At 54.9% G+C, this 14,615-nt stretch overlaps 1 protein-coding gene across 1 annotated transcript; it reads right to left on the bottom strand.

Annotated features, from left to right (window-relative positions):
* Positions 1 to 739: 739 nt before the first annotated feature.
* On the bottom strand, positions 740 to 10,694 carry ERLIN2 (ER lipid raft associated 2). Its single transcript, XM_063420018.1, has 11 exons — positions 10,528 to 10,694; positions 10,327 to 10,408; positions 9,997 to 10,043; positions 9,705 to 9,766; positions 8,979 to 9,104; positions 7,200 to 7,273; positions 6,770 to 6,828; positions 6,076 to 6,167; positions 5,682 to 5,771; positions 4,181 to 4,260; positions 740 to 3,206 (listed from the first exon to the last, which is right to left on the bottom strand). The coding sequence occupies exons 1-11, from the start codon at positions 10,632 to 10,634 to the stop codon at positions 2,997 to 2,999; spliced, it is 1,029 nt and encodes a 342-aa protein (XP_063276088.1). The 5' UTR covers positions 10,635 to 10,694; the 3' UTR covers positions 740 to 2,996.
* Between the last annotated feature and the right edge of the window lie 3,921 nt (positions 10,695 to 14,615).

Genomic DNA, 14,615 nt, shown 5'->3' with positions numbered 1-14,615 from the left:
GCGGGGCGGGGCGCGAGGGGCGCCATGTTGGGAAGGTCGCGGGCGCCATGGCGGCCCCAGGGGGACGGCGGCGCCCGGCTGGGATTTCCCCGCTTGTCCCCTTCCCTGGGCTTGGTGACAAATCCAAATCATCGGATTTGTAACAGCAGCGAGCGCTGCCACCCAGCCCGACCCCCTGAATTTCAATTTCAATTATTGCGGGACGAAAGGCGCCATAAGGACACGGCAGGGAGCAGAGCTTGTCCTGCAAGCCCAGCGTGGGGAGCGCCTGGAGCGCGGCCAAAGGGCCCGCAGCAGCTGGAGGCTTCACCGAGCAGCTCCGGGGGAAGAACGGGACACCACGGCTGGAACCTCTTAACTCAAATATTTGTCTTAACGTGCAGAACTCCAGTGTTCCTCTGCACATTCGGTGTTTACACAGCTGGGTAAGAACACCCAGAAGGTTCCTGCCCTGTGTCTGGTAAAACACGACAGGGATTTTGTGCAACCTTTACCAGATCCGAGCTGTTTTTGCTGCTCCAGCCTGGGTCCTGCGTTTTTCGCTCGTTCCACAGCAAAGCAGGGGCTGACAGAAGCCGCATTCCTTGGACACCTCTGATCCTTCTTCTTCCACCTTCCTCCTCCTCCCTGGAAAGGGAGAACCGACCCCAGCACCCCTCAGCTCCCCGCTCCCACCCAGCAAATCCATCTACACCTGACATTAAAGCTCACCCACAAACCTTGACATTAAAACTGAAGATTCTAAAATTGAAGGCCATTTTATTGTCATAGCAAATACCAAAATAAAAGGCTTTGAATTCAGTACACGAGAAGGTCAAAGACTGCACTGGCAGAGCATTTCCACGCTCCCAGGTATCAGCAGTGCCACAAACCTCTGCTCTCTTTGCTACAGAGTGGGTTTAAAGTTCAGATCTTCATCTCAAAATCAGAGAAACAGGACAACTCGCCTGTTACAGAGACAGAGGGAATGAAGACTTACATGGAGAGACAGATCCACTCTGGAAAATTCAGGACATTTTAGAGTGAAGAAACCTGAACGAAGACACAACAGACACTGGCTTATGAAGACTGATACACTCTCAGCTTTGCTTTTTCACTCTTAGTACAATTTAACTAAATTACACTAATACTTTAGCAGTCAGGGTTTTAATTAAAAAGAAATCATTCAGAGCTCTTTATCCCAAGCTATTGTCTTGCTGTGAAATCACACATTAAAAAAAAAGCCTTTATAATACCACTTTGGCTTAGTTGGGTCTTTTCATTAGTGAAAAATACTTGTGTAAAAGGAGGTGTTAGTTGCTGATGGAAACCTCGAGCACAAACGTAGAACAATCTCAAACGAGCTCATCCTCATGGCTAAACTTCTGCTATTCCCTGTTATGATCTGCCTGCACAGACCTATTTATGGGTCAGGAGCATCACAGCCTCCCTGGGGATGATGTTCACTACTGTGGGTCTGATGCAGGCCTGGAGATGGGACTTCCCTTAGCTCCTATTTCCCAAGAAATACAAAGAGGATGGGACTTTTCTCCAGCAGAAACTGATGCTTAATTTCTATTTTGCATTTTCAAGCATCAACAGGGAAGAGAAAACCGCTGTAAAAACCCTGGAGCCAGAGGCTGAGATCCATCCGAGCTCTCCTGGAGTAACACAGACTGACAAAGGTTTAACACTGAGGGTGAGGCCAGGGGCACTGGGGAGCACCAGGCTGCTCTGAGCCCTGGCACCATCCCAGGAGAGCACACCTCAAATGGTATCAGCAGGTAATCACCAGGCTCTGGTGCCAAATGCAGATGGATAGGGAAAGAAAAATGTTCTCTCTAGGCCTGAACTTTTATCCTCAAATTTTGCATGTGTGGAAAGCAAAGCCCTGTTCCCTCCTTGCATCTGGGATGTGAGGGACTGACCAGCCCTCGGGAGGGGAAGGTACATTCTGGTACAGACAGAAAAAGTGGAATCCATCTTTGGGTAGTTCAGGAAGAGCTGCTTTTCTCTGCCCCATGACCTTTCAGGATCATGGTTTGTCCTTGGTATGAAATCTTCCTTCCACGAGGTGCATTCAGCCCCAATTCCTCGGGAGCTGAAGGTCCTTCCTCAGTCAGACACTGTAAACTGAGACCCAGCTGCTCCCACAGAGCAGAGAAGCTGAAAAACTGTCTGGTCCCTCCAGCAGCTGCTGCCCAGCAAGGCCTTTTGTAAAGTCAGGATCCCTGAGACAAAAGTTCTTTCCTCCCTGGTTTTCTATGACAATTTCCATCGTTTCACCAAAATCTCACCCAGCTCTGTACTCCAGGGCTGCCCACGCCCTCCCCCAGCAGCTGAACTGCTGGGAAAACTCCCCTGTGCCCTACAGGAACACGACAAATGGAAAACAAAGCAGAGTTAGACACAGAAAATGAAGAGTTTGGGTCACTCCCTGCGTGACGTGGTCTAAGGCTTCGATCCCCCCGTGAGTGGGAACCTGCAGGATTCCAGCTGAGCCTCTGCCCCTCCTGGGGTCACCCCCTGTGGGCTCAGCAGCTCCTGCCACTGGCCCCAGCCTCCAGCAGCCACTTGTAGTGTACAAAATCTAGCACCTTATTTTCAGAGGGACTGAAATAAAGTACTCGGAATTTTCAGTAAGAAAAAAACCCAAAACAAGTTCTAGCAGCAACTCCCCTCCCTCCAAAACCTCAACACTTCTTTACCTGCAACTGCTATGAACCACCTTAATCCCAAATTAGGTTCCCACCCAGCTGATAGCCCTGACAGCCTCTCCCAAATCTTTGGTCTGGGTGACCAACTGCTGGGGAGGTGCAGATACAGAACACAGCTGGAGCTTAGAAATTACCACAAAACCCACCCCATGAATACCAAAGTCCTTGTGTCTAATTGTCATACAAAAGATTGAAAGGATTAAATCTGATTCATCTCTTTCAGCACAGGAAAGGGGGAAAACGAAAAAGAATTTCCCAGTTCATGATTTTTTGATACAAAATGAATAGAAATCTTTCTTTTCAGTTGATGTTATGAAGTAGTTTTGTGTCCTCGCTGGTTCCTGCCCCATCCTCCTCTTGGATTCCTTCTGCCAGTCCCTCTGCAGATTTGGTCTGGCTCCCTGCAGAGTCCATGAACATGTTGGGAATATCTTTGCCAAAGTAGATCTTGCTGTTGGCTGCGATTGCCTTGTACTTCATCAGCTGCAAGTACTCAGGAGTCAGCTTGAGCTGCACGGAGAGAAAACGGGTCACAACAGCTCTGGTTTGGGAAAAGGAAATCCCTGCCACGAGCACACGAGGCACACACTGCCCACAGCCCAGCAGGCACGGGCAGCCCTGCACAGGGAGCGCCCAGAGCCAGGCTCTCCTCCAGCAGGGCTGAGGGCAGCTCTGAACCCAGGGATGGAATGGGAGTGAGCAGTGATGGGAACAGGAAACGCTCAGTCCCAACGTGCTGGGGATGCTCAAGAGCCCTTGCAAGGAGAGCTCCTGAGGAGGGAAAATCCCTGGCTCTTTTCCAGGGAGCAGATCCATGAGTGTGTGTGGGTGAGAGGAGCTCACAGAGGATGGAACAATTGGCACAAAACCTGTGCACAAAGAGCCCAGCCCTCTGCCCCTCCTCACTGACCACCACAGAACTGAAACTTCCTACTGGGATGTGCTGGCACCTTGCTGTAGGCAGGAACACACCTGACAATCCTATTCATGTGATTTTTCTGTTTCCAGGTTGGATTTTCTGTTGTTTTTACTTCTGCAGTACTGAGGCTCTTCCAGGGTGTCTGAGATCAGCTCCATTTGTTCTTTCCCTGCCCTGTGGTTTATTCTACCCCTGCCTGTCACCCTGGAGATCTCCCTGCTATGACCATCTGCCAGCTTGAGACTGGAATGAAACCACATTTCTCATCACAACAGCGTGAAAGGGCAGCACTGAAAGTGATATTCCAGAGAGAGCCACAGCCCCCTGAGTACCTGGCAGAGCAGTGATTTCCCATACCCTGACACTCATCTGTCCAGAGGACAAAATGAACTTGCAAATAAGGATGTAATTGTTGACTAATTGTTTCAGATGAAAGCTTTGCTGAGAGGAGATGGCCTTGTTTTGCTTTTTGACTTAAACAGTGATCACCGCCTGCTCTTGTGCTGAGTGTTTCCCTTCAGCTGCTGCCAGGGGCTCTGGGCCACCACAGAGGAAGGCACAGTACCTTGTTGGCCTCGGCCACCTTCATTGCAGTGTAACACTCAGCATCAGCTCTGGCCTTCTCTCGTGCAAGAAACGCAGCATCTGGAAGCAAACACAAGCTCTGAGGCACATCTTTATTTCCAGCCACGTTAGCAGCGTTTGCAGCTGGTAACTCTTCAGAGAGTGGCCAGTGCCACATCTAAACTACACAGGATACCACCAAGGGAAGAGGGAACAGAATGGGAAACCCAGAAATGGGAGCTCAATTTACAGCTAAATGGCTGCAGGACGAGAGCATTAATGAGTAAATTGCATCTGCCTCTGCAGAGCTCAAAGAACAGCACAGACATCAGGGTTTGATTATCCCCATCACGTGGGCTGAGCTCAGCCTTTCTTCTCGAGCCAGGCCTGACTCTGGTGCTGAAACTGCTCTCCTGCAGACGTGGGATTTACCCCAGCCCTGCCCAGGGCTCCAGCACAGCCTGAGCAGCTCTGCAGATGGGGTCTGTGCCTGTGGATGTGATTCCCAGATGTGATTTGGGATGCACAGATGAAGGTTCTGGCATGCAGAGCAGGGAGTTTTAACCTCTACAGGCTCTGCCCCTTGCACAGATGCTGGAGAGCTCTGCTGCATCAACAACTGCTCCAAGGCTCTGATTCTGTGGATACTGAAATTCCTGACTCCTGGCAGAGACACTTAAGGAAAGAAACACTTCTCCTTTTTCCTCTCTGCCTCTGTATCCATCCAGGGATAATGATGTGTATCAGGCCACCAGGTTAAGGATAAAATGAGTGGAATCCTGCCCTTCTCCTGCCATTCCTCCTAAGGCATGGAGCCACACAATTGCAGCATCAGTCGGGGCCTGAGAGCTGCATAGCTGGACAAACCATTTGTTTACTTCCCCCAGCAGGGAGCCCTGGGAGCTGCTGCACTTAAAGATCCTGTAAACAGCTGGATGGTCTGGCCCACAGCTTCCTGTCCTGGCTAAAAGGAGAGGCTGGTCCCAGCCACAGACACCAGGAAAAAAAGGAGGAGGCAGGAATCCTCTGCCAGCACAGACCCAGACTGAGGGCTGACACCTGCTGACACAGTTATAAGAAATAAACCCCATTGTATTTTGGCAAAGAACTTCTTAATGAGAGGCTGCTGATCTGTAAAATTCTTAATTGGCTCCTCAGTGGCTTCTGCAAAGCTTGTCAGGGCCTCTAATGAATGTAAGGGGAAAAAGGGCCTGGCCACTCCCCAGCTGGAATTGCACAGCCCTCTCCACACCCTGGAGTTTCTTTGACATTGTATTAGATGGGTGAGGGAACATCTGAAGCTCAAACTCCTACAAAGATCACCTTGAGAAAGGGAGTTTCAAGAAGCAAAGCCTGCAAAGAAATTCCCATTCCTGCCTCTGGTCAAGAACTTCACCCCAGTGAACGTCAGCCTGGATTGAAGTACAGTCAGCACACACTTCAGGAACTCCTTGGAGAACTGCTTCAGGATTTCCTTACTGCAAAGTTCACCCTCCACTCACCTTCGATCTCTGAAATTCGCTTCTCTGTTTCCTTTTCCATCACTTTCTGTCCATAAGTTATTTCAGCAACTTGTGCAATCTTTTCTGCCTCTGAAATGAAAACAAGAACACACCCACGCTGTCATCACACGTCTTCCTAACGCCAGAAGCAGCGTCACCCTGGAAAATCCTCACTCATCACCCACTTCAGGTGGAAATGAACTGTGGGAAGAATTTCCAGCCTGCTGAACACAAAGCTGGAACCCACCTGAAAAGCTCCTGAGTTTCTCTAGTAAAGTTTCAGATCAGAGCAGGTCCCAGAGTGAACCAGGTGCATCCCTCCCTCCCTCTCTGGGACCTGGGGTCTCTTTGCTGCCTGTCCCCCCGTTCCCTCCCCCAGCCCAGGCACACAGACCGATCAGGGCTTTCTTCCTCTCCGTCTCTGCCTCCTTCTCCACCACCTTCTGCTTCTGCGCCGCAATCAGCAGCTTTGTCTTCTCACTCTCCCTGGGGAGCAGGAAAAACCAGTCAAAACCAGCAGCTCACTGGTGTGGGCCTCACACCACATCCACCACAGAGCACAGGCTGATTGGGGGCCTCCTGCCATGACCACACCACGCAGGATTTACCACAAGCCCAACAGGGGACATGCAGTGCTGGGGAAGCAGGCAGGATGAGAGGGGTTCCATCCTGCCTGCTCAGGGAACACGGGCTGGCAACGGGCAGGAGCAGGCAGCTCCAGGGCACTGCAGAGGGATCAGCACGTCAAGTGCTGTCAAAGAAAGTTATTTCAGAGCTTTGCAAGTCTTCAGCTTGTTGAATCAACAGTTTCTCTATCCCAGTCAAACAAGAGGATTAGTGGTGAAATCCATCCCTGTGCCACTCAGCCACAGGGAGGGCTCTGAACACAGGGCAGTGCCCAGGGGAAGGAGCTCCAGGGCAAATCATTCCTGTGCTCGAGGTTCAGTGAGGGCCCTGCCAGCCCAGTACTCAGTGCTGCTGCTCCCCAGCCCCTTCCTGAGGGGCAGCACGAGGCTGAGGGCATCCCAATGCCTCAATCCAAATTAATCTGCCCTTCTGGATCCTTGTGGGAACAGGCAGGCACTTACATGAGCTCGTAATTCCTCCGGATTGCTTCAGGGATGTTCGGCTTTGTCACTCGAACTGCCTGGAGAGAGACACAGGAGAACGTGGGCCAGCAGCCAAGGGCCCCTGGGGCTGGCACTCGGGACATCCTCTGCCACCAGAGCTGCACAAACTGTGACCAGGCCCAAAACCCACAGAGAAACAGCACTGAGGGGCCTCCTGACATGACAGGAGGTTGTAACCTGGGCAAACCAGCACCCAGAGTAACTCCAGGAGAAACTCAACACATCAAAACTGTCAGGGGACAGGAAGGACACTGTTCCCACTCCTTGGGTTAAATGAAATCTGTGTTGTAAAACAAATTCCTGAACAAATCTCAGTTTCTTGTTTCCTTTTAGCCCTTTTCCCTCTTCACAATCCGCCCCTTCAATATGTCATTCAAATCCTCATTACCTGTATAATTAATCCGGGGGCCATGGTGGTTAGGTCTTGCTGCAAGGCCAGTTTAAGGTTTTCATCAATTTGATCTGATCGGGGAAAAAAGAAAAGGGAATGAAACATCCCCCAAGGCAGTTTGCTGTCAGCACCCAGAGCGAGAGGGATGGCTCACATTTCTTATTCCTGGAAAGCACAAGTGGGAGTTGGATGGAGAAGTGCTGGGCTGACCCTGAGGCAGGTTCCCAGCTCTCCCAGCAACACCAGCACCAACCCTTGGGACACACCACAGAATGTGGCAGGCATGAAAGAAACCCCCAGTTTCCCATAACCTGCAGTCTGGAATCCTCCTGAGCCAGACACAGCATCCTCACAGCAAGCAGTCTGTGCCCTGAGCCCCCTCCCCACTGAACTCCCCAACCAGATCCTGAAGTGACGAGGTAAATCCTGACTGATTCTGACCTGCGCCTGTGCCAGCAGGACACGAAGCAAATGGAAGGCAGGAATGGGAAATGGCAGCATCAGTTACTTTAACAGGCTGCAAAAATCATCACTAATGTCTCCTTGGCTCAAGGAGTCCCAGAACTCCAGCGTAGCTGAGGATTTCAAAAGGAAACACAGCCTAAAACCCTGCTCTGATGAAAGCTCCAAGGAGGGCAGTGCTTCCAGCTGGGGCCTGCTGGGAAGTGCAGAGGGAAAATCAAACTGTAACGGCTTTAAGAGGGATCACACCACACTCCTGCATTGTTTGCTTTGGTCCCAGTTTCCTATCTGGAACTCAGGCTGCTAATGAAGGCCAGGCAGGGGTTTGGGAAGCAGCTGCTATCAGTTCCCTGCACCTGCTGGCAGATGTGGGGGCAGAGGGTGATGTGAGGCTGCTCAAAGGAGCTGTGCCCCACTGCAGAGCCCAAGCCAGACCCAGCCAGCTCAGCCCAGGGGTTCCAGGGAGTTTGTACAAGTTCCTGCTGTGCACAGAGGGTGCTTCCAGCCCGTTTCAAGCAGCCGTCAGCAGCAGCTGCCGACATCTGGAGCCTCCATCGGCCAGGAACCCGTCCAGCTGCCAGCAGGAACTGGGAACTGGGGGGATCCCAGCCCCAGGCCCGCAGCTCGTGTGGGAAGGGGAAGCCAGGCTCCTTGGAAAGCCCAGGCTGGAGAGAACAGGAGTCTGCAAACACCCCCTGCTCTCAGGGACAAACCCCAAACCATCCCCAGCAGCTCCGTGCCCGCAGCCAGCACTGCCGAGCGCTGAAAGGCTGCGAGGATTTCCTGTCAGCCAGAGCCAGAAACAAAACACTCAGCACTGGCAGCCACGGGGCCAAGCCTACCAGGAAACCACAGCTTTCCCCGAGCTCTCCTGCCCTGTGTCTCCCTGGTTTCCCGTTGGGAAGGCCAGCAGGCTCCTGCCAGCTCTCCTGCCTTGTGGGCACCGCCACGGGCACGGCCCAAAGCTCTTCAAACCTCTGGCCAGGCAGTGCCTGCTCAGACTTTCTGTACCAGCAGAAAGGCACAGCCTTTTGCACTGGATTAGAGAGCCCTGTGACTGATTCAATCCATCACAGCTGCTGCACACACACAGAATGCCACAGAATTCCTGTTCCCTGCCCTAACGGGAGGCTACTGGCAGGGCTGGGGGTGGGGTTTATTGTTACAACATATTGAAACACTCAGCTCCAAAAGATAACAGGGATAAACGATGGCAGCTGGTTAACAACCCCAACCCCGAGCAGAGCCAACACGGGATTAATGGGAAAAAGCCACCAGTGGGGTTCTGAGCCCGCAGCACCAGCCCCAGCTCACCAAACAGCTCGATGTAAACCTCCTGCAGTGTGTGGACACTGCAGAACTGGTTCAGCTCGTGGTGGATCTTGTTGAAGATGAGAGCCTTGTCATAGTCAGCCGTGTAGTTCTTGACGATGTCGTACACTGAGAGAGGAGAGAGCACGGGGTGGAGCAGGGAAAGGAGGCTGAGCACTCCCAGGGAAATCCCTGGAGCTCAGTGTCAGGCAGGGGCTGTGAAATGAGGCTTGCCCTCTGCTCAGGGCAGGTTTATTTACTGCCAGTATTTTGTGGCAGTTTCTGTCCCCTGCTCTGTGAACAGAAGGGTCCGAGGCAGCCTCAGGCTGTGTTGGGGCTGCACACACACACACACACAGAGCTCCCTGCTGAGCCAGACTCTCACACACTAAAACCCAAAGGATCTGGGGAAAGGCTGCCCGGGTGGTTGTACAGAGGAGCCTTTGCTCACAGCCCCTTTGGCTCCCCCTGCACTCCCTGTGATCCCAACCTCTGCTGCACAAAGCAGGAAACAACAAACACCCAAATTCCCAGGAGAGCAAGCTCAGAGGTGACACCCCGAGCTCAGGGCTCTGCCAGGGGCCCGGGGCACAGCTGTGGGACAGCCTGGCCCCCCAACAAACACAGGCACAGCCTCTGCCCCTCCTGGCACAGCCTCTGCCCCTCCTGGCACAGCCTCTGCCCCTCCTGGCACCGCAGTACAGCCCCCGGGGCACAGCTGTGACTCACCCGCGCTCTGGATGAGGAAATTCACCACCTCGATCCTGTCGAAATAAATCATCACTCCCCCACTGCAACGGGACAAAGCAGAAAACGCTGTTTGCTGCAGGCTGAGCGGCTCCAAGGGGACTCTCCCATCCCGGCCTGCCCAGCACCCCAACACCCCACACAACATTCCCCCGCAGCCCCGGGGGTGCTCACTGTCCCGGAGAGCCCTGCAGAGCTCCCAGTGAGCCCAGTCCGGGGCTGCAGGGCAGTTCAGTGTGTGAGGATGAAGGGCCGGGCGGGCTGAGCGCCTCACCTGGTGCCACACGGGACATTTTTCACCTCGTCCGTCTGCAGCGTGGTCTGGAGGGGACGGAAGGAGAGCGGCTTAGGAGAGGCATTTCCCCGGCACAGATCCCACAGACCCCACAGCCACATCCACCGGGACCCTCCGAAGCTGGAGCCGCGCCCGCCCCGCTCGGTGCCGCCTTCAGGGCTCAGCGGGACCGTCCCGGAGCCGCTCCCGCCGGTGCCGGACACAGCCACGGCCGGTACCGGGCACAGCCACCGCCGGTACCGGGCACAGCCACGGCCCCGTGTGCCTGCCCGGCCTCCCCGCCCCGCCCGGGCCCGGGCCCAGCAGCACCTGCACTGACTTGTAGGACGTGATGAAGGGCAGCATGAGGTGGAAGCCGGGCCCGCTGGTGGAGGTCAGCAACGCGCCGCCGCTGCGGAGGGAACGGGAAGGGGAGAGAGAGAGAGAGAGAGGGAACCGTGAGCGGCGGCGGCGGCTGGCCGGGGCCCGGCTCTCTCCCCCCCGCAGGAGGCCCCGCCGGGCCCGTCTCACCGGTAGTAGACGCCGATGTGGCCCTCGTCGATCTTGTGCACGGCCGACAGGAGCGCGGCGGCCGCGACGCCGAGGGCGAGGGCGGCGATGGCGCCGAGCTGGGCCATGCCCGGCACCGGCGGCGGCACCGGCGGCGCGCCACTGACGTCATCACCGCGCGCCCGCGCCGCCGCCGCCAGGGGGCGATGGAGGAGCGGGGATGCGGCCCTGGAGGCCGCGGGTTCGAGACCCGCGCGGGGTTCGGGGTGCGGAGCCTCCCGGCCCCGCTCCCCGTCCTGCGCCCCGACACTCATCCCGTTCCACCCCTCGCCACGGCCGGGACATTTCCCATTTTTCCCCATTTCCCACAGAAGATCCTCAGCTGGAAAGGGCCCACAGGATCACCCAGCCCAACCTCTGGTCCTGCACAGACACCCCGACAATGCCAGCGTGTCCCTGGGAGCGTCGTCCAAATGCTCCTGGAGAGCTGACTCCCAATAGCCAGCCTAAATTCCTCCTCTTTCAATTATTTTTATCAGCCACTAAATTTTTATCTCCTCACTGACCTCCCTGGCATCGCCCCCCACACGGACCCCCCTGCTCGCTTTACCTTGTCTGGGCAATCTCAGGAAATGGGATGGGCCACAAGACAGAATCATCCAGCTCTGTAATCGTGGAAAGGGACCTGAAAACCATCTGAGAGACGTATAAAACGTCAATAAAAGAGAATGATTTGATCTTTCCTCGTGATAGATCTCTGAGGTTATATATAACAGCCCTGTCAGGAGGGTTCAGCGCCATTTAGGAGTAAGGAATGAAATATCCACGATATTTGTCAATCCAAATTTTACAGCTCTTAAATAAGCGCAAAAGGGCGCCAGAGATGAAAAACACCCTGTAGCTGGTGTTTTTTTAAAGGCGTTTGCCCAGATTTAAGGCCTTGATAAAATGTATTAAATCTTTAAAGGTTTTAATGAATCTAGTATGTGTTTCATAAATCACAAGCCTCTGCTCAGCCCCTCTCAGTTTAATAAGGGTAAACTAGGAAATTGCTGTGAGCTGGAGCAAAATGCATCCATGGAATATTGAAAAGTAATAGGTTTTTAAATGTGGGGTGTTCTGGCTTGCAGGAGAGGTTTTGCTTCATAACACTGGCACTATATCACTGCCCTGAGCGGGAAACCAGCTGCGGCCACGTGTTTAACAGCATCAAGATGTGAACCAGCACAAAGGTAAATATTATTTGTAATAATCCTAAAAGAAAATAAAAGCCAAAAAAAATCATTACTGCTGGACTTGAGGCCAGGAACATTCAGCAGTGTCTGTGCCGCGGCGCTCAGGATTTTAACAGGGCTTTTTGTAGGAATAAATGGCTTCTTGCACCCAGTTCTCTCCAGCTTCTTCATCCCTACCTCATCCCCTTGCCCCTATAAAAATATCCTGTGGGGTTTTCTGTGGAGTTCAGTGAGACAGTTTGGGGATCTCTGGGTGCTCATGGCTCCAGACTTGGGGAGATGGAGCTGGGATAGGACTCTGGTTGGGATGAGGGTTAGAGAGCTGGGAGGGTGGGACAGGGCTGGGGTAGCCATGGACAGAGCTGGGATAGCCATGGGCAGAGCTGGGGTAGCCACGGGCAGAGCTGGGGTAGCCATGGACAGAGCTGGGATAGCCATGGGCAGAGCTGGGCACCCATGGGCAGAGCTGGGCACCCGTGGGCAGAGCTGGGGTAGCCGTGGACAGAGCTGGGATGGTGGGACAGGGCTGGGGTAGCCATGGGCAGAGCTGGGATAGCCGTGGGCAGAGCTGGGATAGCCATGGGCAGAGCTGGGCACCCGTGAGCAGAGCTGGGGTAGCCGTGGGCAGAGCTGGGATAGCCATGGACAGAGCTGGGATAGCCATGGGCAGAGCTGGGGTAGCCGTGGGCAGAGCTGGGGTAGCTGTGGGCAGAGCTGGGATAGCCGTGGGCAGAGCTGGGGTAGCCGTGGGCAGAGCTGGGATAGCCGTGGGCAGAGCTGGGGTAGCCGTGGGCAGAGCTGGGCACCCGTGGGCAGAGCTGGGCACCCGTGGGCAGCCCCGGCTGGGCCGTGCCCGGCTCGATCCCTGCGGGGCGGGAGGGTCCAGCGGGGCCGGCGCAAGGCGCGGTGTAAAGTCTGTCTGTCTGTCTGCCCTCGTTAGCTGTCACAAGTAACAATGCCGGGCTGGCAATAAAGGCAATTCCGAGGCTGTTGGCCATTAATCACCGCCTGACAGCCGGGAATAGGGCTGGAAAAACTCTGTCCCCCGCTCCTGCTTTGGCGTTTAAGGTTACCTGTGCAGCTGCAGCTGCGGCGTGGAAAGCTCTGCCCCAACCTCACTCCAGTCTCCTTCTCTGTTTCTGTCCTGTCCCTGACCCCATCCTGAATTCTGTCTCCATCTCCATTTCCACCCCATTCCTATCCCCATCCCCAAGAGGGGAAATCCCTGGAAGGAGCTTGGAGGCTGCAGGGTGCTTAGCTGGGCCCTTTCCTGCTGGGAAGGGAAGGGAAGGGAAGGGAAGGGAAGGGAAGGGAAGGGAAGGGAAGGGAAGGGAAGGGAAGGGAAGGGAAGGGAAGGGAAGGGAAGGGAAGGGAAGGGAAGGGAAGGGAAGGGAAGGGAAGGGAAGGGAAGGGAAGGGAAGGGAAGGGGGGCTGTGTGGGGAGAACACTTCCCGAATTCTGTCCATCGAATGTTATTTGCCGATTACGGGGCAGAATTGTGTTCGAGTCTGTCCGGGCTCGTTCTGTGTCAGCTCTAACAATGCAGCACTTGGCAGCCCAGGCAGCTCTGTGGCGTGGGCCATTAATCATCCCCTGACAGTCAGAGCTGGGAGGGAGGAACCGCTCACACGTGGTCGTGGTGCCCCCTCCCCACGGCCAGCAGGGCAGGGGGGGCTTCCTCTGCCTTGGGCCCACCCAAACCCATGAGCTGAGGCTCCTGGATCTGCATCCCCTTGGGAGGGGTGTGAGGGGCAGGCGGAGAGTGGGGAGACATTCCTGCCCTCGCCATGGGGCAGGCGAGCTCCAGGGAACAGCCCCGCTGGGAGGAGGCTGTTGGGAAAGCTTACAGCACGTGCCATTCCCAGCCTTTTCCTCTCCATCGCCATCCCCTCGCTCTGTGAGCCCTGGGCAGGAGCTGGGGTCTGTCCTGGGGGAGGTGATCCCGGTGGGAGCCAGTTCCTGGCACAGGAGGGGAGCTCTCCCCGAGGCTTCTCTCCGCGCCCCTCGTCGTCCCGCAGGCGCCAGCCCCGTGGCCGGGTGCCAGCGTGCCAGGTCATCCCCCAGTAAATAAAGGAGCAATGTGTTTCCAGCCCCCCAATGCTGTTTTCTAAAGGGAAATGATTAATGGTGCTTGGAAACCACAATTCATCCCGGGAAAGAAAGTAGATTTACCCAAAACATGCGTGAGAATTAGTGCTGGGATCGGCTCCTGGGGCGGAGGGGGGAAGCTAATGGCAAACAGAGCCTGTCTGTGTGCAGGGGGAGGGAATAGCCCGCCAAAAATGTGGGCTGGAGGAGCTGGGATGGAGCTGGGACAGGAGGGGGAGAGTGCCCATCAGAGCCAGGTCCCCTCCCCAGCTGGAATCCTCAGTCACTCCTTCCCTGACCTGCAGTGAGATGGTCACAATGGAGAAAGGAATTCTCCTCCCATGTGTGTCCCAACAGCACAGCAAGGACGGATGGTGCTGATAGGACTGATACTCATCATTTCCAGAAGTCCAAGAAATACTTGGGAGAAGCAGGAGTTGCACCAGAACCCATGAAGCTCCAGCCTGTAAACGCCAAATGCTTCAAAACATCTGTTTTAGGCTCAGTGAACGATCTCACCTTGCTCCTGCTGGTGGGATCCACTGGGGTAACTGGGCTGGGCTGGGCTGCACCACAGCAGCATGGAGCCATCCAGGTGCTTCATCCCTGGGGAGCAGGAAACCTCAGAGAAGGGAAAAACAGAGTTTTCCTCTGTGAGGGTGGGAGAGAGGCGGCCGTGACAGCCTCGGCCTGGATCGTGGTCCTGCTGGGATGTGGGAGCTGCAGCATCACCCTGCTGAGTTTCCACGTTCATGGAAAAGGTTTTCAGGCACAAATCCTGACCTG

Source organism: Prinia subflava, chromosome 29 (assembly GCF_021018805.1).
Source record: "Prinia subflava isolate CZ2003 ecotype Zambia chromosome 29, Cam_Psub_1.2, whole genome shotgun sequence".
Lineage (NCBI taxonomy): Eukaryota > Metazoa > Chordata > Aves > Passeriformes > Cisticolidae > Prinia > Prinia subflava.
This window is presented reverse-complemented; position numbering and strand designations above follow the sequence as displayed.